Below are 24,636 nucleotides of genomic sequence, written 5' to 3'. Positions count from 1 at the left end.
TTCTACCATCAGCATGTGAGAGTGGCCAGCACCTCCCTGCTGTGGGACACTGTGCCCTTCAGCGTTCTCCCTCACAAAACCGGAAACCTTCTCACACCTACACAGCTGACCTCTCCTGACCTCCGGAAGGTGTATATGTGCATACATGTGTGTAGGTCCTGTGGCACAGACCACAGTGTTTCAGCTCAATTTACTTGTGTTTCTTGCGCTAGCTATCAACAGCAGTTTCTATGGAAAATTAAAATATTGATCTGTGGGATTTCCTCAGAAACACAGAGTAACATATTTGTCAAGTGTATATTGGCATAAACTTCAGCGCAGGCCTGTTGCGCAAGAGTAACCAGAGAGCTTTGGTATTATCAGGGTTAATACCAGCGTCCCTGCCGGGACACTTTCATCCCTGTCTTTCTCCAATGGATTAGAGGGAAAGACAGCCAGAGAATAGAAGTGACACACTCAGTCAAAATGATTTCTAGTCTTTAAAATGTAGCATTCATTAAAGCTAATTTAGGAGAACACCTTTTTGTCCACCCTTCCCCTGTGTGAAGACAGCTCAACGCTGTTTAGCTGAGAAAAGGAAGTAGACCTCAGTATTACTGCATGTGTTTTGGGTATAGCTTGATAGTGAGAAATTAAAAAGATAACCACATTTTAAGACTGAACCGAGGAAAATACATTTAAGGATTTCTTTGAAAATTCATTAATTATCTGTAAGCGCTTATCCAGTTCAGGGTCGCGGTGGGTCCAGAGCCTACCTGGAATCATTGGGCGCAAGGCGGGAATACACCCTGTAGGGGGCGCCAGTCCTTCACACACGTCGCCAATCCACCTACCAACCTGTTTTTGGACTGCGGGAGGAAACCGGAGCAGCCTGAGGAAACCCACGCGGACAGGGGGAGAACACACCAACTCCTCACAGTCACTGGGAGCGGGACTCGAACCCACAATCTCCATGTCCCTGGAGCTGTGTGACTGTGACACTACCTGCTGCGCCACTTACACTTACGTAGTATTTCCAGTTTATTACGCTGGAAAATAAATAACAATACATTGTTGCCTGGAATTTGAATTAATTAAGTGTAGCTTTTTTAATTCTGCTTAAGCATAAGTTCTAAGTAGCACCATCTGAAGAAAAAAAATTGTTTATGGGCTCAGATTTTTAAGCTCATGTTCAGAGATAGCACTGAGGTGAATGTGGCATTTCTCATGGATCTTGTGAAAATCAGGTGCTGCTCTGTGGCAGCAGAGAGGCACTGGTGCATGTTTAAATATGTTACATATCCTGCCTCAGACTGCACAAAGATTGAAATATGAAACTCTGTCACACAGCCAAGAAATGCCAGCGTCACTCGCACCAGCTCAGAATAAATAGTTCTGATCTCAGCTGTACCCCGAGGGCAGCTGTAGGACAAATTAAAACTCATATTGAACTCATTACATGTCTGTACTCTTATAATTACATTTTAATGAGGCTTTAGATGCAACTCATCTGGTAAAGCGTGGTAATGTGTACAGTGAAGACCTAAAGGCAAAATAAACATTAAGACATTGCTTGTTAAACCCCTTACAACCACAAGGTGGCAGCACCTAAACATAACACCAAGGAAAGACATCACTTGGTCATTTTTATTTGAAATGAAAGCATGGACTTGCAGTGCTGAAGCTATACATTCTCTGAACGAATCAGTGAGCAAAAAATAAATATATAGTCAGATGACAAATAGTATTGACATCTTACAAAAAGCATTTCACGCCAGGCATCCTGTTTGGACATGCACCAACATGCAGCACACAACAGCAAGGCTATGTGCACATCACTACACACAGAGTCCAATAAGAAAAAGAAAGACAAAGGATTTAAAATGAATTAGATATGCTACATTTCTTTTGCCTAGTTTGCAAAGAGGAACAGTACGCTAATAGTGCTTGCAAAATCAAAGTTATTACATAAAAAATATCACCATAATGTAAACCCATGTGTGACATATTATATACAGAAAAATGGTCAAATAAATATTATAAAGAAATAAATACTACTATTACACACCCAGGTAAGCAGCGCTACATTGCTGAAAGTGCAACCCATCAATTGCGAACCTGCTCCCATCTCAGAATAAACACACTGCCTTTAAAGTTTACATCTACCCGAAGAGGAGAAAGGAATCAAACCCAAAAATGTTGTGTCAGACAAACTGCTTATTGTCTTCATACAGCACAGTGGTACATAAAGACTTATGGCCAGATTTTGACAGTTCTCTGCCGAAAAATATGGAATGCATATGAAATTTCCAGCTTTCATGAATGACCCTAGGAGTGGAACGAAAGTGCAGTCCAATGAGAAGTTGACTACCAATCCTTTGAGGTTTTAAGCAAATAAGAGACTATACAGCAGCTGTGGTACATCAACACAAAAACCCATAAGATTTTTCAGCATGCGATCATGTTCTGTTGCATGCAAACTGACAGAAGGTCGTCCCATCAGATCTGGTGAGATTTCAGTGTAGTGTAAGTAATGATTCTGGAGCTGTGGCTTGGAGTTATGAAGATCATTCAGGGACCGTTCTGCATTTAGAAACATTTGATTTTCACCAGTACATATACATCCATTTATATGTCCTTGGACTATTGACCTTCAGCATTGTGTTAGCTCTGATGCTTCATATGAAAGTGCAAAACTGGACCTAAGCTTTATTTGCATTCGCTGCTACAAGCTGACAATTTTCTAAATATATTCTCAGAAAGTGTTTGGAAAGAGTTTAAAGATTTTTTTAAGCTTTCTGTAAGACTTTACTGAGAATGTTATAAACAGACGAATGACAAATTAAAGGAGGCACCTGAAAAATAAGAACAGAAAGAAAATGAGTGCATTTAACTTCCAAACATAATTGTCACAGATGACCTCGATTTTAGATCAAGACAGCAGGAGTAATACGTCTAAATAAAGTCCATAATTGGGGTGTGGACAGCAGGAGCTTCACGATCAATTGTCAGTTGCTTTGTGTTTCATTAGCAACCGAGACTACAATGACTTCCGTGATTAGATCAGTGTTAAAGACATTTATAAACAGGGCTGCACATTTTGGTCCAAAGCAACACATTAAATAGTCTGTGATGCTTGAGTCTGTTATGTGTAAGGAAAAGAGATGAGCAGCTGTTCCTCAAATCACTGAGAATGCCAGTGCTGGGCGTTTGTAGGGTATTACAGACCTGTAAAGCTCTAACCCTTCACTACAAAGACAAATGACCATCTCAGTGTAAACTGCTCTTTAAACCATAGGTACTGACACATAGGCGCATCTACAGAGATGTGGAGAAAAAAGATTATCTTTCACCATATTCTCAACATATATATAAGGGCACTTGTTGCAACCACTACGAGAGCAGCACAGGCCCAAGAGGTCAATAAATGATTTGAATATGGCAGTGATATAAATCATATGCTATGCATTCCCAAGTTCCAAGCACAGGAGAACACCTATGAGAAATTCTGGATCAGCATCCGCCACCACCATAAACTAAACATCAGTTGTGGTAATATTTTTAGAAGGAACTGTGTTCAATCCAAATTCAGAACTATAGTTATATGGCATTTCCACTGCATGAAACCTACACGACTCGGCACGGCTCTTTTGCTTTCCACTGACCAAATCTGGGGCAGCACGGTGGCGCAGCAGGTAGAGTCGCAGTCACACAGCTCCAGGGGCCTGGAGGTTGTGGGTTCGATTCCCGGGTGACTGTCTGTGAGGAGTTGGTGTGTTCTCCCCGTGTCTGCGTGGGTTTCCTCTGGGTGCTCTGGTTTCCTCCCACAGTCCAAAAACACACGTTGGTAGGTGGATTGGCGACTCCATAGTAGTGAATGTGTATGTATGTGTTGCCCTGTGAAGGACTGACGCCCCCTCCAGGGTGTATTCCCGCCTTGCGCCCAATGATTCCAGGTAGGCTGAATTGGATAAGCAGTTACAGATAATGAATGAATGACCAAATCTGGAACCTGGTCGCAGGAACCAGGTAAGTTTTCTATCCCAGCTTTCAACCTAAATGGTGACGCGTAAACCCTGCAGACCGCTGATTGGCCAGAGCCATGTCAATCACCACGAAATGCAGCGCTATCCAGCACAAACTTGTAAAATCTCTTTTTAGTTTATAGGTTTATAGCAGCACGAGGTGTTTCGAGGGCCTATGGCCGACAAAACTTTCCAGTGAAAGCCGAACGTGCAACAAGTAAAACTGGGCTGTGAGAACTGGGGCGCGGGGCTGGGTTTAATCCAGAGAAATAAAACAACACATGAATACACGATGAGTAAACAGCGCCTAACTTTACCGCTGTAGTTGTTGTGGTTTTCAAAGACAGCAATTCCTGTTTAGAGACGGTGTTTTTTGACGTCACCGGTTTCATTTCGCAAGGGAGCACTGCTAGTGGAAAAGCATCAAGCTTTAAACTTGCCGAGCCGAGCCGAGCCATGTAGAGCTGGAACCATGCAGTGGAAAAGCACCAATAGTCCTTTAGAATATATGCCACGTTGCACTCAAGCCTTGGTTTTTCCATTAATTTGTCAGTGGTCTGTAAATCTTTAAACCAAATCTCTGTTTTCTTCAGTTTGTGCATACAGTCCGACTTAAACTCCATCTGTAAAGCTAAATTATCATTTAATTAGACATCATTTTAAAAACTATGACGTTAAATTGCTACAGTGGCTAAATATCCTATGTGTTGTTTTTTGATCCTTTTTTTCATATACTGGCAAGAAGGCACCTTAAAAGCATTTAATAATAACAACAATAATTATTGTCCTTATCCATAATTTCTCTTGCTTTATATTCATTACATCATTTAGGGGAGGTAATTAGGAAACGTAAGAAGCACAACCTGCATAAAATATCTTCTCTAAGAGGGTAAAATCTGTAAAAAGCTACTGTACATTCAGATGCTTTTCCCCAACTAAAGTATTACAATAACACTCCAGCTGTTCTGGTCTAGTTCTGTGGTGAATGGATGTATAGGGACGGGCTAATGACGAAATGTAAGGAAGGCAAATAAAACATGGAATGAACCCAGAGTCTAGTTCATGCACAACATCACCACCACTGACCAAGTACCAAACTGGAGCCCCTACCCTACAGCAAATCCTGACCACTACACATTGTGTAAGTCCTGGCATAGAGTTCTACTACTGTACATGCTACATTTCTTCTTTTCCCACCATCTTCCTCCATTCTCTTAATGATATATTCCCCTGTTCACTGCTCTGACCTGGAACCCTCACTCACCCCTCGACCTGCAGGACAGTGGCAGTGCCCTTAGCTCATGTCTCATTCAGCTTCACTTCACTGAGGAAATTTTCACTCGAAGCACTGGAATAATGATGAACTTTCTGTCCCCTCTACTCTCTTCTATTATTAAACCCCAAAATCTCCACACTTCTCTCCAGTCCCTCGTCCTTTCCTCGGCACCAAACGTGAGACAGAAACCCGTCCCTGTGAAAGAGAAGCACACTTGGAAATGGGCTGCCTGTGACTGAGGCTGTGTTCAAGCTGGAAGCCTGGGCTCAATCTTCAGAGATAAGTCATACAGTGTGTCCTCGTCCATGATCAAAGCCTTGTCCAGTAGGTATTGAGTGACCTGGATATGGTAAAGGCAGACAAGAACGAGACAGAACAGAACACTGAAAATTTATCCTTAGCACTTCCTATGAGTCCTGAGTTCATGAGATTTTAAATGCATTCACAAGCCATTCAATTTCATAGATAATGACTTATAACAGCTATCCTAATAGATACACATACATGCTTAACACATACATGACTGACTTCATTAAATCCTCCTAATATGAGCACCACAGACCTTATTGTAGTGTCTAAGAAAATTTACAATAATCTTAACAACTGATTTTATAATGTGTCGCGAACCCTGACAACAGTAAAACCATAGCCTTGTGTTTTAAACAGTGTCATGCATACACTATACAGGCTTATACCAGGCATTTTACGATATTATTTATATATACAGTGCCCATCAAAAGTTTGAACACATCATGTCATTAGCCATTGGTGGAATAGGGCTATTTACTGCATAGAACTGTGTACCAGCCCCTACCTCTGCACAACCCAAGTTATGGTCTGAAACACATTAAAAAGGGGAGCAGTTCTACAAATTAACTCTTGACGAGGCCACAGCTGTTCACTGAAAACCATTCCAGGTGATGACCTCATGAGGCTGAGCGAGAGAACGGCGAGAGTGTACAAAGTTGTCGTCAAAGCAAAAGGTGGCTACTTTGAAGAATCTAAAATTTAAAACATATTCTGGTTTAACACTTTTTTGTTTACAACATAATTCACTGTGTGTTCCTTCATAGTTTTAATGTCCTCCATATTCATTTACAATGTAAAAAAACAATTGAATGAGAAGATGTCCAAACTTGTGACTGGTGCTCTACTGTACAATGTGTGGAAAATGTCCCAAAACAAAGGAAACCCTCCCTGAGTGGGTGTGTCCCAATTTTGATGGGTAATGTATTTTCTTAATGCATTTATAAAACTATATGAATATGGAATTAATAGTTTGTGATACTAAACTGTTAAATGCTGTTGTAAACATTTTACTGAGATCCACAATAGAGTCCTTAGAAAATACTGCCAAATATAATAATAACAAAAAAAATTATAAGGAAGAGTAATAAAAATATCTGTTGCATGGAACAAACTGAAATATGGGGTTATTCTCATCCTTAGTGCAGCAAAACTTCAAATTTAACGCTAAATTTAACAAAGTGAAAAAAATACATGCAAGCGTTTAAACCTTTAAATATTTATGTTAAATTATGTTAATTTCCATTTACTTGTGTAAAAATTCTGATATTATTTAGTCAGTAGAAATGTCATGTTTTGAAACATGGCGAATTCAATGTGCTGTGAGTATTATTTCAGTGTATCAACATTTTTCAATGAAGCCATACAATAAAATGAAACAAATATTGAGTAATGAGTTTCTCACCTTAGGTTGATGCTCTATTCTGTAGGGAGTCTGCTGGAACTGTCGGATCTCACGAATGATATGAGAAATCTATAAAGAGATAAAAACATTTATACCATCAAGCTACTATTCTAAAACATCCAGTGCAACAAATAATCACTAAAAAACATATTTGGATTGTGTTTTAACAAACATTTTAAGTTCTAAACCTACCATCCTCATCTTTGAGAAGTTAACCAGACCCTCTTCTGTAAAGTTAGGGGTTCCCTCTTCAATAAATGCCAGGTCTGTCAGGTACATCCCAAGATATGGGACACAGGGAGGATTACAGCTGCCATGTGACAACAAAAGTCATTATGAGGAAGAGTGCTGCAAAATAAAGTATATGTACCAAAACTAATGAGAATCATCCATGTCTCACTTTTTCAGGGTTTCTCTCAGGTTTTTAAATCGTCCTTCGGATGACACAGTCTTCTGTAGCTTGTCCATGAGGGCTTTGGTCTGTTTACACACAAACAAAAGGTTTTATTACAGAAACAAATCCAACATGACTTTATTTTGTCTGTCTTTGCTGCAATAAGAGCCAATACTCTGGGGCAGTTACACTAGATGTTGGAACACATTTTTGTGAGGATTTGGTAGCATTAATCCAGAAAACATGAGGGAGGTCAGATAATGAAACTGAATGTTTAGCTCTGGATTTCAACTCCAGTGTGCAGTTCCATTGTTACACAGCCCAATGTTGAGGGATTTTATACCCCTCTCCCCAGTGATTGGAATTTGGGAACGGTGACCATATACTCATTTGTAGTTGCTTCAGAATATCCACTTTCATTTAAGTGTTTTCTACAAGCTGTGTTTGTGTGTAACTCAACATATGTGTACACAATGATTACAGCTCTAAAAGTAGCTGAATTCACTCATTATTCAGGGGGTCTACAAACAGTGGGTTTGTGTCAGTGTTCACTTAAGGATTGGGTATGTGTCATATATTTATGTGAATACTGCAGTTCAGTGAATGTAGGTACAGCTTTACTTTTAATATCAGTCTCTGACCTGTTTGCTGATCTTGGCCCAGGTTTTCTTTAGCCTGTAGATGGCGCTGCGGTTGAGGGCAGAGGTGATCTCCAGCACTCCGTTGTAATTGTTCAAGCAGCGGCAAATGTCAGCTACCGCCACCCACTTCTCTATAGAGCTGGCCCTGGAGCCAACGTCTGTGTGGCTCATAATCTGGGAGGCCACCAGGTTACTCATCTACAGACAGCAGTAGAGAGAGATTCATCCCCATTGTAGTAACACATACATTTACACATTACATGTGAACAGTGAGTAACAAACTGCAGGCTTTAAAGCAGCCTCACATCATTGAAATGTTGGCTTGTCTTCATGATGTAGGGAGTTCGCTCGGTTTTGTCCATCTTCATCCAGCCTTGCCCCAGAAACTCCCTGTGGGAATAAGTAAATTCTTAGAAATATTATTAATACTATTTATTAATAGATTATATAATGCTATTAATATCACACATTCAATTCATTGTTCTGGCAAAAGTGGTTTATTTCAGCTCGTGCCAGTCAGGCTATCTGAAGTGAACTGACTAAACTTAACCACTGAATTACATAAAGAGAGCGAGAGAGAGAGAGAGAGAGAGAGAGAGAGAGAGAGAGAGAGAGAGAGAGAGAGAGGGAGAGAGTGAGAGAGAGAGGAGGGAGAGAGAGAGAGGGAGAGAGAGGGGGAGAGAGAGAGAGAGAGAGGGAGAGGGAGAGAGAGAGAAAGATGGAGAGAGAGTGAGAGAGAGAGAGAGAGAGAGAGAGTGTGAGGTGTGAGAGAGAGAGAGAGTGGGAGAGAGAGAGTGAGAGAGAGAGAGAGAGTGTGTGAGAGAGTGAGAGAGAGAGTGAGAGTGAGAGAAAGAGAAAGATGGAGAGAGAGAGTGAGAGAGTGAGAGAGTGTGAGAGAAAGTGAGAGAGAGAGAGAGAGCAAGAGAGAGAAAACAAAACGTAGAAGGAAGTGAGAAAGACTGACATAGAGAGAACATCTGAGTGAGTGAATGAGTGTGTGTGTGTGTGTTAAAGAGTAAGAGAGTAAAAGAGAATGACAGAGTGAAAAAGTCAGAAAGAGTGTGACAGTGAGTGAGAGAGAGAAAAAGAGAGAGAGCTTTGACAGATCTAGGTCTTTAATTCTATGATGCAGTAGTTGATGTGAGGAGCTGATTTCATTAACATCACATTAATCAGTAATTCTTTTTTGATACTCAGCATTAACAGTGACTCCAAATTAAGTTAAAATACCTCATAATAAATGGAAAAGTGATTATTTATAAGAGATCTGATCACTGGTCACTCACTCATAAGGAATACTTCGGAAAATGATGTGGTCAAGGAGAGTGATCTGCTCGGCCAGCTCCATCGCAGACAGTGATTCAAAGCACTCTGCCTTTGGGCACTCAGCCTATAAAAGAAGAATATGCGCGCACACACACACACACACACACATACAAACATTAACAAAACACACTCAGCTACGCTACAATACTTCACAGTGGGACAATCTGATTTCCAATCTATACAATGTAACACAAAATGCTGCAAACTAGGGTACAGTCTGAGCAAAAGTGTTCTATGTAACTAGGGCACTGTTGGATTCTTGTGTGTGGAATAATGTAACTAAGTTGTGCTGCTAGGAACTGTATTACACCACACACATTCACATGCATATTAATGTATACAGTTGTGAGCATGACTGCTGTGCAATCCTGATTTCCCACTCTCAGATCTAGATCAGTGTGGGGCATATATTTATTTATATTTATAGCCTATTTAAAGGTTATATTTATATAGCCTTTGCCATGTCTACAACAATTAATAAAAGCATTGGAAAAGGATATTTTGCTGTGATTTTTAAAAAATCTCTCATATACAGGACTGTGCAAAAGAACACACATTTCAGTTCCAGCTGAAACAGCCCCTAAGTATGACGCATTCACTTTCAGCATCAGGAAACCACCCCGAAAATATATATTCAAAAGAAATTGGCAACAAATTCACAAACAGAGATGTTTATGGATAGGAAAATGTCAGTCTTCCAGGCCTGCAGAGTTGTTAGACATCACAGTTTCTATATGTACCTGATCTCCATTTATTTCCTTTTGGGGTTTCCTCACTTAATTCAAAAAGATTATCCCATGAAGAAATATATGTAAGAATAAATCTCTTGATAAATAAAAAGCAAAATAATACCTTAATGGCCATTTTTAGCTGAAATGAAGTAAGTAAACCTTTCCACAGTACTTTGGATATATATGAGAGTAGTTATTGATGTGCATTTAGATGTTTTGGATGTGACTGAAGCAAACTTAATAGCGAAGGCTCTGAAATGCAGTGACTTAAGTGTATTGAGTAGCAGAGACCTGTGGGAATAAGATTTTTCTATTGGGAACTGTCCCAAAGGGAGCTTTGTCTTTGTTGTTTGCACAGAGATAGCTCAAGGAGGACTGAGGAAAGCAGAGGTAACAGGCTCTGTTTGGATGCCTGAAGGTGTAATTATGGCCCTGTTGCCCTGAGAAAGCTGCTGTTTGAACTTTTAATTCAATCTGACATTGTCTCTCAGGCTTCACCAAGGGGAAAGTGAACTCTTGCATATTCTCATCTCTCTCAAGCTCTGTGATCCTTAATCGATAATATATTGGACTGAATGGTAACGAATGTAAAAAGGAACCACAGATATTGATGATTACACTGTCCACACAATTTCCTGAAAGCAGTTTATGCTAGAATGACAAGCTCTTATCCACTAGTGGCGCTCTTTAGGTAAATCCCCCCAACCGGTCTGTTTTATACTCAAAGAAGTATTAAAGAAATAGGAAAAAAAATCCTTCTACTGGTGACCTTTTGGCGATTTGGGTGAAGGCAAATTTATACTACGCCATCAGCTACACAAGAGCCCTACGATTTTGTGAGAGTTTATACTTCTGCGTTGATGTCTGCATCACTCTGCAATTACACTGCCACAACACTAGGGCTGAATAGTACACACAGTAGTGGTGTAGTAGTATTAGATTTATAATATATATATAATATATATATAATATATATCTTTAAAGTGCACTATTTAGAGAGCAAATTGTTGTTTGGGACAGAGCATGGTTTACACAATATGCCAGGATAGAAACAAATTCAAAGCTGGCATGTTTTTTTCCACGTGGTCCCACTTCTCGTTAAGTTATTTTTTCCTGGAGACATCCGCATTTTTCCTTTGTTCAACATTTTATTCATCCCTGATCTCTACACCATGTCTGAGGAAATCTCTCACCATGAATTTGCTGCTGTCTGCAGTCTCTATAGTGTAGAAGAGAGGAGTTCATGTTTCTGTAGTTCTTTGTTTCAAATTAAATTACTGACCAATCACAATTGTGATCAACATGACACGTAGTTACATTTCTGGAGATATGCGCCTCAGGCTATGACATAGGGTTCTCATCGCCACGTTGCCTATGGTGTAGGATTTACGCAGATATATAAATTGAGCTTTAGGCTTAGGTTTAGGTAAGTTTAGGGTTAGGATTAAGGGTAGGTTTTCTCACTGGGGACACAGATAACATGTACATCAACTAACTGGTAACTAAATGTTTCATACACATTTTATGCGTCTTGGGCATTGTTTTTTTAATCAAATACATAAGAATTCGTTCTGAGAGCAGGCTGTTTTTTGACCATTATATGGAAGATTATTCCACAAAGGATGTGAGGAAGGAGTGGAAAACAGTGTCTTGCCCACCATCTGTAAGATGTCCTCAATCTTCAGCTGAGCATCCTCCTGATCATCTTGCGAAAGGGCACTGTGAGACAGTGACAGAGAGAGAGAGAGAGAGAGAGAGAGAGAGAGAGAGAAGAGAACAAAGCTTCATTTCTTCATTCTGAAGGTGACTTCAGAGGAGATAAATTCAGTCCTTTATCTTACAGATAAAAAAGATGGGACCTACTTGAGTATATTTGCAGTGGCTTTTCTCTCCTGTGGGAGCAGGTCAGGATCTCTCAGCACTTCCTCCAGAAGGCTCATTACACCCATCTTCAGTTCAACATTCAGCTCAAAGTCCTGCCCGGGCAGAACAATCAACATTACTGGAACAAACAGTTACTGTCTCAAAATCTTTTAATTCACCAAGTGGCCTGGATGTGTAAGATACTGTGTACTAAACCTTTTTTAAAACATGACTGCCCCAGATTTCTGGCTCTTTCATTTATTCATTCATTCATTCATTCATTATCTGTAACTGCTTATACAGTTCAAGGTTGCGGTGGGTCTGGAGCCTACACGGAAATCACTGGGCGCAAGGCAGGAACACACCCTGGAGGGGGCGCCAGTTCTTCACAGGTTAACACACACTTAAACATTCACTCACACACTCACACCTATGGACACTTTTGAGTCGCCAATCCACCTACCAATGCGTGTTTTTGGACGGTGGGAGGAAACTGGACCACCTGGAGGAAACCCACGCAAACACAGGGAGAACACACCAAACTCCTTACAGACAGTCACCTGGAGTGGGACTTGAACCCACAACCTCCAGGTCCCTGGAGCTGTGTGACTGCGACACTCTGGCTCTTTCAGAGAAAATAAAACAATATGGTTCATCATCTAGTGTACTTATAAGTATATAAAAATAATTTACTGCTTTAAGTCTCACATAAAGGGTATAGTTATACGCATCAGGCCTTGTGTCTGTGGTCAAATTTTTCTTGGAGGAAAAAGTCTGTGCTTGTGTGCTACCCTCGCCCAAAAAGAAGAACAAAAGAGTTCCATTTAAATCCCAACCTAGAGGCAATATTCAGAGGCTGGGGTTTTATTATTTCAGATGGACCCTTATGGAGGCAGAAACAACACACAAACACAGTGCTTAACCATGCAATATTGATGAGGAAGGAGCGACTGATGTCCAAAGACGCATGCTCATTAACCACTGTAGATTTTGTTCCTTTTACAGAGTAAGTGCATTGTGCTCCCAATTGGCCGTGTCAAATGGGTACAGCACAGTGGGGTCCATTTGTAAATTAGTGCTTCATCTCTAAGTAAGCAAGGATTAATATAAATAAAGCAAGTATGCAGAGCTGCATAATGTACATCGACACAGAAAAATGGATAATTTAAAATGCCCATCCTCCATTAGGATTTATCAGAGATATCACTGCCTCAGCGATATTGCTCCCTGTGTGCTAATCAATGGATAACTCCAGCTCTGCTCTCTTCTCCTCTGCCTATGAGAAGCAAGTGGGTGGCTAATGTCTCTGGAGTCAGGGGTAAAGAGATGCTCTGAGGACAACATGAATTCACCATTAAAAAAGCCATTCTCATTCAACTGCAGACAGGTTTCTTGTCAATTCACATGTACTCAGTCTAATCCTAATGCTATTTGAGATTATATTATGTCTTACTAAATACTGGGACCATTTTTTTGACATATCGTTACTGTCCAAAGAAAAAACATGTGTCTCCAAAATTCCTTCACTTTACATGAGATGGGAGAAAAAAATTGCAATAATTTTGGTGCATTTCTATTGGTCCATCACCATGAAATTTTCACACAGCTGTGTTCAAACTAAAAATAGTTACATATTTTTACTTGAACAGCGATGATACACTCTTACATAAGTAATTATTTCAGAAGTAAGTATTGCATGCATAATTACATAGTAACAATACTGAAGAGTAATGAATTATGCCAAAACATGATTTATATTTGGTTTTATCAAGCTCAAATAGAAGTAGTAATGCAGTTTAGAATTCACAAACATACATTCCTCCATTTGTCTTAATGAGTTACGACCCTTTTCTTCCATATTTAGTCACTGCCAGTTGCACCTGTTGACTCGTTCTCCCCGATCTCACAATTCTACCAATCCAGGAGGGTGCAGGCATATGCTTCATGTGAAGTCATCTGAAATTTGAAATATGGCTAACACTGCACAAACATAGAGCTCAACTCGCTTGGAGAAGAACATTCCTCAGGCCCAGTAATGTAATGTTAGCCAACAAATACACTGGTGAGCATCACACTGAATAAAAGGAATGAGAGTGTGCAATTCTACCCACTCAGAGAGAGCCTTGGATGGATGAGGAATCAAAATAACTGAAGTCTCTGAGAGAGGTAACACTGATCTTTGAGTTATTCATATTAAGAACAAGCTTCCTTTATCACCTGTGGTAACAGCAAAAACAAAGAGTTAAAGAGCCAGTGATTGACTGCTAAATATGTGTTTTAAAAAAATGAAAATGACTGCTTATCTGACACAGCACTTACACAACGTTCCAACACAAAATTGAATTTAGCGCAGCTGGCCTGGGAGGCCTTCAAATTGCACCAATAAATCAGCTCACTTTTTTGAGGCCAGCTCTGTGCACTCTGAGTATATGTTTCTCACAAGTTAACTAAAGAATTTAGTATCAACTAATGTTTTAACAAAACAAACACTATGACAAAACATGGCTGCCCAAAATGTCTAAAACTGGCTGACCACTAGGAAATCTTCCTGATTAATAAAACTTTTAAGGTTAAATCATATGTATAACAGCTGTTCTAAAACTCAGCTCAAATTGCAGCTATAAATCAAGTCAGGCTTGTTTGTATGTGCTATGTGCTTGCTCTGAAAAATGAACAAACCAAAAGAGGCTTCTACGCTCTGATGCAGTCTAATGGCACAAGGCTGGCACAGAGAGAAAATGTAAAAAAAAAAATGTAATGTAAAAAAAGCTATAAAAATGTAACCGATTTCATCGTCAAGGCAATGTGGCGGAGTAAAAACATGGATAATTACAGAATGCCATTTTCCTGTTAAAAGCCCCCAGCTGAAAGCACAAAGATAGCCTCATTTGCATGGTACATTATAGAGGCTTGCTACTCACACAGACACCTTCAGATGAGGGAGCTGGGTCGAAGCTAAAAGACAGGTCAAGATATTTAACATCTCTTATTTACCTCTGAGAAAAGAGGCACATTTCATTAAAGGATCATAACAATACTGAGCTTACTACTGATGTTTTCACTAAGGGAAACATTGCTTCATAAAGCAGACAGTGTACACAGCCCCCAATTACCTCCTGTCTTTACAAGACTTTCAAGCACATCTAGCATTCATATTTTAACATTTTTCAACATTGAAACTACAAAAACATGCATTCTGCCAGGTATTTTCCCAGTTCAAGAACAATGTATCATCTTTCAAATGGATTCTTTGCAGAAAGTGTTTTAAATGGATAACAAAACTGAAAACCTGCTTTTAGAAAAATGTTATTGAACATCCATATTAAAGGGAAGATTGCATTAGGAAATTGTCTGTTGATTTAAAGAAGCAGTGTGTAAAGTTATGAAAATGTATTATGGCACACCATCCCATGTCAAAGATAATAACATGTTTTTGTTTGTTATGAATAAGTGTGAGAGGCAGCCATGTTGAACCACCAAGTTTGTAGAGTAGCCCAGACAGATCAAACCAAACACTGCCTCTAGTGAGTGTCTCTCAATTTCTTACAAATGCACATAATTTTTTTGTGAAGAGTAATTTACCTTTGTTATAAATGGTTTTGTTATCTACACATAAATTGTAAAATGGATTTCCTGGACCTCAAATACAGTAGATTATTGTATGACTTCTGAAACTTCTTTTGTTGCATTAGCCCTGGAGCTAAATGGCTAATGTTACTATTAGATAAAGAAAATTCACAGCCAAACTTAAGTTTCATGAATAGGTAAGAAAAAATGTATTCGATAGTGTAACCTAGAAAATCAGTAAAAAGCAATGTATATAACTGATGGATACAAGCTGCTTATTTGATTACTTTAGCCTTGTAGCCCCAGTGCAGAACTAAACAAGCAAACCAATTTCATTGGCTGATCAGCTGCATTTAGTGTTATGTCTGTTGTATTTAGTTGAAGCATTGCTTTATTTCCCTACAACTGAAAAATAACTAATCTGAGCGAAAAAAAAAATGAAATATTATTTGTAAACTCTCATATGACAATTTAGCATCATCTGTGATTGCACAAATAGGTCCAAGGAAGCAGCAACAAGGTTGTGACGCTAATTAATAGTGCAGCAGCCTACATGTTGCCCCCTGGGCTCTGGGTAGACCGTAAGCAGCCAGTGGTCAAGCCCAGCAGGGCCCATGCAGAGGTCATACAATTATCCTCATTACAAATACAAGCACAATAACACACACACAGCTTCTGTCACAGCCAGGACTCATCAGACCACTGTGGTTTTATCACATCACTCTCCTTATTTCATTCAGCAGACATTACTCTTCTCAGATTAATATGAGGAATACTTATTACTTATTGATTTCATTCAGCCTGGATGTCTGCAGACTGCAAATTGTCAGTTCACAAGTTACACAGATATAATTGAATATATATCCAGTTAAAAGCAATACGTACACGAATATCTGTTTTACACAATTTATCGTCCAAATGTAGTCAGTAAGCAAAGATATGCTTAGTTAATGACATCTAAGCCACATCCGTTGTTAGCTAAGAGATGAAAGTTTAGGTCCTAAACATGGAAGGTTTTATACAACATCTCTGATTTGCTGCAGTAATAACCTTGAATCTGGTGGAAAGGCTTTTAATTAAGTGTTGAAACATTGCTGTGTGGATCTGAAAGTATTCAGACATATTAACATCTGTGAGGCTGTGTACTAATATTATTATAATATATAATACAATGACATTACAGTGAGTTAGGAGTGGGTGATAATAAAGGACTGTTGAATGATTTTGAAAGCATATGATACCTTAAATGTAACAACATTAAAATCCAGCAGCACTTCTCTGATGTTACTGCTGACTGGCAGCAGAGCACAGCTGGAGCGCTGCTGTTTTTTGTGTCCTGATGACATATCATTCCATTTTTAACCACTACACCTTCTAACTTTGTTTCAAGGGGCAAAATAACACCTGAAAACAAGGAATATGCGTAACAATAAAAAGCGTGATTCACCTTAAATCTGAATCACAAAAGTCTAAAGGAAAGAGGTTTATCACTGTAGATCTGTTCCACTCTTCCACAGCCAAATGTTTTCAATTTAAATAAATTGTTTATAAATAAATGATTTATAAACTCACATTGACTATGTTCATTATTAGAAAGCTATACTAAAATTTATTATAGCAAGATGCGTGGTACCAGTAGAGCACTACACACCTGCTGCACTACTATGTATGTAAAGATGATTTTTTACCGCATTCAAACAAAGGGGCATGTCTTCTGTCATTCACTTCTGTAATCAAGCTGTGTACAAAAGAGCAATTCATCTGGGTTGGAGAAAAAATTTGATCTAATCTCAGCGTTTGCTCATGTGTGTTGAGCAGCACTTTCAAAACTCCAAGCCATGCCCCTCTTATTTTGCAGCCGGCCAATTTAAACGCTTCTATCTTTCTGTTCCTCCCCCTCTCTTCTCTCTCACACACAGCTCACCTATGTGAACAGAAAGGTCAGTTTTAACAAGCGCTCTCCAGATGGATTTTCCTCAGCCGCCTTAGAATAATTTGACAGAAAAGGGTGCAAAGGATCAATGCAATTAGTTTGCGCTGCACCTTTAAATCAAAGACAAAGGGGAGAAAACTGTGTTATGGCCACTTACATCAAGGCTAAAAGAAAAGCCACGACACTGGACACTTTTATATGGCTTGACCACAATGTGTGGGTGTTTCCATGTCTGTGTAAGTGTGTGTGTGTGTGTGCGTGTGTCTCTTTGGCCCTGGTCATAAAAAGAGATGCTAAGCTGATTTGGCTCAGTAAAGCTGTGAACATTAGTGCAGTAATATCCCACAGATGGAGACATAGGAGCCAGAGGAATGCAGCATTGAGGCAAATGCGAAACGTTTATGAGGAAGCAATGCTCTAATGAGGACACAGATCAATATGACGGACACAACTTACCCACCCACACACACACACACACACACACACACACACACACACACACATGCACACACACGCACGCACGCACACACACGCACACACACACTGATTGACCAAAGAATAGTTATAAAAATAATCTAGAGCCATGAACAAATGTTAATGAACCTGATTAACACTGTATTAAACAGTATTAAGTGCAGAACCCATCTGACATATGGGGAACACTATACAAATTCACCTAACCCTTAGAAGATTAACTATCACCATTTTGCTAAAAATTAAACACTTTAACTGCAATTACTTAATGAAATAATTATTTGCTATCATGACTATGTAAATAAGCCTAAGTTACCATAGTAACAACACCTAAAGTGCCAAAATAAACATGTTTTATAAATGCTATAATTATTATAATTATTATTGGCCGTAGTATCACACGGATATATATATATATATAGTATGTTTTTTACCTTTGTTACTATGTAACAATCCATGTAAATTCACAGTAATAACAAATTACTTCTAAGGATTAATGCCAGAGATTATAACCAAAGGTCTATTTCCATTCAGAAATAAACAACTGTATTTGTTTGATTTCTGGGTTCTTTAGCGGTGATCTGCAGTAAAAGTGAACTGTGCTGAGATAACCTGAGGGCACAGGATGACAGTCCTCATCACATCAGTGGGAAGCAGCGCAACTCTACACTGGCGAGGAATAATCCCCTCAGTGAAGGAGCAGAGGACAGGCTTTGTAAACGAGGACAAGTCTAATCACTCTCTATTGAGAAAGAATAACAGCCAGTTTTCTATGTCTCAACCAATACAAGTGAACAGTTTTACTGTTGTTATTGAATAAACACTTATCAGGGGTTAAATGCACCCACACTCTTAATGTGAAGGCTCGTTGCTTTAGGTGCAGTTTCCTATGATTTCATTACCATGGGTTTAATAGCCACATATAAAGAATAGTAGTTTGGAAATTGTGAAAGGCATGTCATGCTTCTGCTGACTTATAAAAAAAGAGTGCACTGAGCCCATAGGTTAAATCTGTAAGCTGTCTTTTCTATCACAGCCAAAGCACTGACAAAGTTATGATTGCAAAGTGAAGAGAACTTGTCCTAAGGTGTTCTGAAAGAGCTCAGTTCTGCCATTTCTAACCTTTAACTGGCTTACCCTCTGCTCAGCAGTCATCTGGAGCAGGTCAGTAACTTGAGGGAATGTGCATATTCTCAAAGGCCAGAGTTCAGGCTCCCTGTTGGAAAATGAGCCTGAAGTGTAGGAATGTGGTGCTCGGAGGGCAGAGCTGTCTGCTACACACTTTCAGAGATGAGACCAGGTATGTATAAGAAATTCTATGTGAAAGAATATCTAAATGGGTTACAACTTTGAAGGTTACAAAAAATATATAATTTAAACCAAGTGCACAACTGACATGAACAGAAATTTTTAGCCGTAAAAATTTGCATGATGGAATACTAATAAGTCAGCTATAACCTTCCATGACTTGTTATCAATATTCATCAGCTTCAGATTTGTCTTGGCTTATTGACAATTTTATAGTGCATCTAACAATAAAGACAACATTTTGCTTTTGTAATACAGTGACTGAAACTATGTTAGCTCATAGAAAGCTCCAAAACTGATGATTTAACCGGGCCTTTACTAGTCAAAGAGAAATTTATACTCCAAATACGCACTTAGGCAGTGATTCCCTTAAGACCTGGACTGGATGCAACTGCTTTACATGATAAAGAGCAGTAAAAATATACAGTACAGTGCCACTTCAGTGAATCATACTAACACATACGCTGGGTGGACAACGGAAGCCAAATAATGTAGTTTTCATAATGAGCAAACCTGGGAGTGTTTGGAGACCCAGTGGCGGAGGACGTTCAGAACCCGATTAGTGGCCGCCCGGCGTATGATGAACTCTTTGTCACACGTCCTCTCAGAGTTGTTGAAAACTAGAGAGTGAAATGAGAGAAAAGAGTAAGCTAGAAGCTAGTAGAACATTAGTCAGGTCAGGTACTGATATTTATAGCCCCCTAGCTCATCACTGGGCATGGTGACCTTAGGCTCATGTGGAGCCATTCCAGAATGCGATATTTCATTTCATGCTTGTGAAAGGAGATTATATAAGCTGTGTCTGTCCACAATGGCTGCATCTTAAAATAGCTTAATTCATTATGGAGTGTGTAAAAACGAGTGTAAATTAAACTGTCATCGTCATTGATGCAGTAACACATGCTGAGGCATATGACAGATATTTACAAAATCTAATACTTGTGGCATAAATTTAAAAGCGCAATAACTACATAGAATGAAAATGAAGAGGGAGGACGGTCATTATCTGTGTTCAAACTCCGTGGATAAATGTACAGAAAAGCTTGTGTTGTAGCTATATTCACTGATGCCTATAAAAAGCTTCACAAGGACAAGATGTTCTGCCATGTCTCTACTTTGTGTTGTAGCTGTGTGTGTGTGTGTGTGTGTGTGTGTGTGTGTGTGTGTGTGTGTGTGTCTGTGTGTGTGTGTGTGTGTGTGTCTGTGTGCGCATGGCTGTGTTTTACCTGGAGGGCTGCTGTGTCCGGCTGCTGCTGTGGCGATGGCAAAGGCCGAGGCTGGAGATACTGAACAGCGCGAGTTCTCCGCTGCCGGGACTTGATTTGGGGAAAACACACAGAAATACAATAAAAACCAATGAGTAACACAGCCATCATGTTTAAGTAGGTTAATAAATAAAACAAACAAACAGGAAAAAGTTCTCCATGACTACGGCACGGCTTCATTACCAATGTTACCAAATGTACAGTACACATAAATGGATACAGAATGAAGGACACCTTGGGAAATTCTCACCCCCTGAAGTAACCAAGGCAACCCAATGTTTTAGCGACCATATGGAAATGTCTTTCTGTGGAAATTTTCCTCAACAGTGCAGCAACATAATTCCCTGCATGAAACTACATTGAGCTGGTCATGCAAAAGTGGGTCAAGGAGGAAAATAATGTATATTTATACAGCATACATGGCATTAACAAAATTGCAGGAGTGCAATAATAAACAAGATGAAAGTGTGCTACAGAACCACAGAATAAACAATACAGACAGAACAGCGTCCAGCTCCAATCCCTGCCAATTAGGAGCATGTGCTGCTGGAAATAAGACAAATACTATGCGCTTGTTCCAGCTCTTCTATACATAACCTCGCTTTAATGTCCTCCAAACATTATTTAACTGACTCTGCCCCAAGATAAACTGGACTGAATGAGCCCTACAACACAGAGGCCATTTATTAGCAGAACTGGGCTTCTTTGAGGACCTGCCTGACCATGTTTGGCTTGACTGAGTTGTGCATAGTGGTTAGTCCTGAATGCTGTATTAGGCCACAAGAACTCTGAGTAAAAGATGTTCATGAGCAGCACCCATTGCCCAAATTCCTCTTGTGAGAACCAATCTAATTCAAAGAAACTGTTCAGTGAAATCCAAATCCATTTTTATCCATATCCACAGATTTTTTTGATCAATCAAGTTGTTCAAAGGTTTTTCTTTAGTTACACATTGAATCAATGATGCTAATATAATTAACAAGAAATGGAGGCATAAATTCAGCAAAAAGCTTTGTGTTAAGTGCACCCACAAATCATTACACACTTACCTTAAATCCCTTTGAATTGTAAATTGATCTCCTATATTTGTCTCTGACAATTTTATTTACTACTACCAACTGGTCAAAACAGAGGACAGCATGCCAGAAACCACATAACTTAACATAATGTAGTATTAATTAGTGTGACCAGATCTGAGATGCTGAAAAAGAGGACACGTCACCGGGGAGGGGGTCTCCGGGGGGTGGTGGACGACTACTGACGTGCAGACTGACCAATTAAATGTTTACAGAGAAGGTTATCGACCAATAACGGTAGCTTTACAGTCAGACCATCCAATCAGAAGATTTTAGGCTACTTCACCACGCCCCCTTCTCACTCAAGCGAACCAATCGGAGTAGGGGAGGGCGGGACTAGTTTGTGAACGAAAACGCTTCTAGAAATTCTATGTAAGCTCTAGAAAAACAAAATCCCGGACGTTTGTGAAATTCCGCCTGGTCTAAAAAAAAAAAGTCTAAAAAAGAGGACATGTCCGGGTAAAAGAGGACGTCTGGTCACCGTACATTAATAATCTGTAACAAGTCTTGTGCAGGCAAGCAGTTTATTCAGAGCTAGCTCTTGTAAATAAGTTTCAATTTCTTGTTAGCTAGGTTAGCCTCGTAGCTCTGGTGTGATCTTCCGACATCAGATAAATTATAGTTTATGGACTATTGTACAACAAAATCCCTGCCAATTTATTTAACTACAATCAGTGTACAAACTGGGCGGCACGGTGGCGCAGCAGGTAGTGTCGCAGTCACACAGCTCCAGGGGCCTGGAGGTTGTGGGTTCAATTCCAGCTCCGGGTGACTGTCTGTGAGGAGTTGGTGTGTTCTCCCCGTGCCCGCGTGGGTTTCCTCCGGGTGCTCCGGTTTCCTCCCACAGTCCAAAAACACACGTTGCAGGTGGATTGGCGACTCGAAAATGTCCGTAGGTGTGAGTGAATGTGTGTGTGTGCTGTGTTGCCCTGTGAAGGACTGGCGTCCCCTCCAGGGTGTATTCCCGCCTTGCGCCCGATGATTCCAGGTAGGCTCTGGACCCCCCGCAACCCTAAATTGGATAAGCGGTTACAGATAATGGATGGATGGATGTACAAACTTAGATGTGCATGAATGTGAAATGAATTTGTGTAATTTCTTTTTTTTTTGGCTAGTGTTGTGTAATTTCTTTAATTTCCTAGATTGCCTTCATTTACCAGCTAATTATCTGTTCATATAAACAAAACCCAAAAAATAACTGAACACAGGACATGCTATAACCAGTTAAGTGAGAGGCCATGTTTTTTCCTCTATACTAGCTTCTTGCTAATATCGGTATCAACAGAGGCTTAAGGACTTGCACCCCGTCCAAGGTGTGATTCCGGGTGGGCTCTGAACACACCCCAACCCAGATCAGGAAGAAGTGGTTACAGAAGGTAAATGAATGGATGAATGCATGAACAGAAGCTTATAGAAATAGAGCTACCTATTTCCCTCTTCATTGCAGGTTAAGCACTTCAACATATGGGTCACAAAAACACACACTGTTGTTTGATGAACTAGCTAAATTAGCAGATAATCTGGTCTGCACTATCATCACTGCATTAGACAAGATTTGTATTAAAAAATGGTTGAAGAAGATTTGCACTGTCCACTCTTATTATCTACACTTTCATTCTCTGTCACATATAAAGATATAAACCCACACAGAGTAAACAGTGTTACCTCCAGGACCTCTGTAGCGCAGATGCCGTGGGGTCGAGGGTGATCTACAGGGAGAGAGATCTCCCGCCTCACTGCCTTGGGGAGACTCAGGGATAAACTTGTCCAGTGACACAGACTCTAGCACCGCTGAGGGAAGAATGACACACAATCAGACATGAGGCTTTGCTTAATTTATCAGTAAGCAAACAAGACCTTTAATTACTATCTGAAAACTCAAATATCAATTAACCACATCCAACAAAGCCACCAACAACATCTTAACATGGAAATGGTTTATATTATGTACAGCTGTTGAAGCAATTATCAAATAAATGGCAATTGAAAATGTAGCTGTAAATGTAGTCACTTTTGAAAATGTAGTTTTCACTGAGCATTTACGAGGCACTTTATAATGCAAATGTAATATTCCTCTTGTGAGAAAAGTTTTTATCTATGACAAGTGCACCATCAGTACATCAACAATTCAACTAAATAACTGTCATTAAAAAAATTATTTACAAATGTATTGAAGATCTTACCCATATAAAACTATATACATATATATTTGGATGCCTTTTATGGACTGTTAATAAGGGGTAATAACATAAAAATTTTAGGATAGAAATATGCCTTTACCTATAAATTTAATTTCAGTTTCCTATATATTACTGACTAATTATTCAGTAATTGTGTAACTAGATTTTGTAATGAGTGTTGACACCCCCAAACAGTGCAGACAGATGTTTTTAACCTCATAAATTGCAAAATATCTCTGCAGAAATTATGGCACTAATGCCTGTAATATACTTATTGATTTTAGTCACTGAAATACGTTGTAGTTGTGAAATATTATTTTGATACGACTTTAAAATAAGACTACACTAATAAAGGCTTATAAATGGTTTTAAAAATGTATTTACATGGTTATTAATGAGGTTATAAACACCTTAAAGGTAATTAGTAATCATTTGAAACACAGAGATGAAAAGGTAAACAGTGGCCTCTTTTACATCTAATAGTGAAAGTGTCAGAGAATGTGTACAATTATATTCCCTAACTAAAAGTACAGAAAATTTACCCTTGGGGGTACCACCACAGTTTTCCTGACTCTTTACATCACACTGTAACTGAACATTAAAACACATATAACAGTTCAGAAACAATGAATAATCAAGTGAATAAGCCAAACTTTTCACATGTGGAGTGCTCATTTTAACCTTGGTGCCCTGTATGAAGAAACTCCTCTCTTCACCGTGCAGTGCTTACACAAATATCATGAAGGTCCCATTCTAAACCTGTGGTCTTCCAAGGATCTCATGCTTTGTTTAAATGTTCTATGTTCTTCTCATATTTTCCAGGCTGTGATTGGTAGCTTGAGCTGAATAACTTGCCCTTATGAATGACCTTATTTACATCCTTGTCT

At 39.4% G+C, this 24,636-nt stretch overlaps 1 protein-coding gene across 2 annotated transcripts in view; it reads right to left on the bottom strand.

Moving 5' to 3' along the window:
- Nucleotides 1-1,597: 1,597 nt before the first annotated feature.
- The window catches only part of LOC136676888 (ras-specific guanine nucleotide-releasing factor 2), a 67,263-nt gene continuing 44,224 nt past the window's right edge, over nucleotides 1,598-24,636 (bottom strand). For both annotated transcript variants that reach the window (XM_066654164.1, XM_066654165.1), the window contains 12 exons: nucleotides 23,235-23,360; nucleotides 20,455-20,544; nucleotides 19,742-19,848; nucleotides 11,947-12,059; nucleotides 11,742-11,802; nucleotides 9,313-9,416; nucleotides 8,332-8,416; nucleotides 8,027-8,224; nucleotides 7,392-7,471; nucleotides 7,184-7,301; nucleotides 6,992-7,060; nucleotides 1,598-5,620 (listed from right to left, as the gene is read on the bottom strand). In XM_066654164.1, coding sequence (XP_066510261.1) covers nucleotides 5,528-5,620; nucleotides 6,992-7,060; nucleotides 7,184-7,301; nucleotides 7,392-7,471; nucleotides 8,027-8,224; nucleotides 8,332-8,416; nucleotides 9,313-9,416; nucleotides 11,742-11,802; nucleotides 11,947-12,059; nucleotides 19,742-19,848; nucleotides 20,455-20,544; nucleotides 23,235-23,360 — 1,244 coding nt within the window. In that variant the 3' untranslated portion in view covers nucleotides 1,598-5,527. The remainder of the gene's footprint in view (nucleotides 5,621-6,991; nucleotides 7,061-7,183; nucleotides 7,302-7,391; nucleotides 7,472-8,026; nucleotides 8,225-8,331; nucleotides 8,417-9,312; nucleotides 9,417-11,741; nucleotides 11,803-11,946; nucleotides 12,060-19,741; nucleotides 19,849-20,454; nucleotides 20,545-23,234; nucleotides 23,361-24,636) is intronic.

This window comes from Hoplias malabaricus, chromosome X2 (genome assembly GCF_029633855.1).
Source record: "Hoplias malabaricus isolate fHopMal1 chromosome X2, fHopMal1.hap1, whole genome shotgun sequence".
Classification (NCBI taxonomy): Eukaryota; Metazoa; Chordata; class Actinopteri; order Characiformes; family Erythrinidae; genus Hoplias; species Hoplias malabaricus.
Note: the sequence above shows the minus strand (reverse complement) of the source record. Positions and strands in the feature narration are given on the sequence as shown.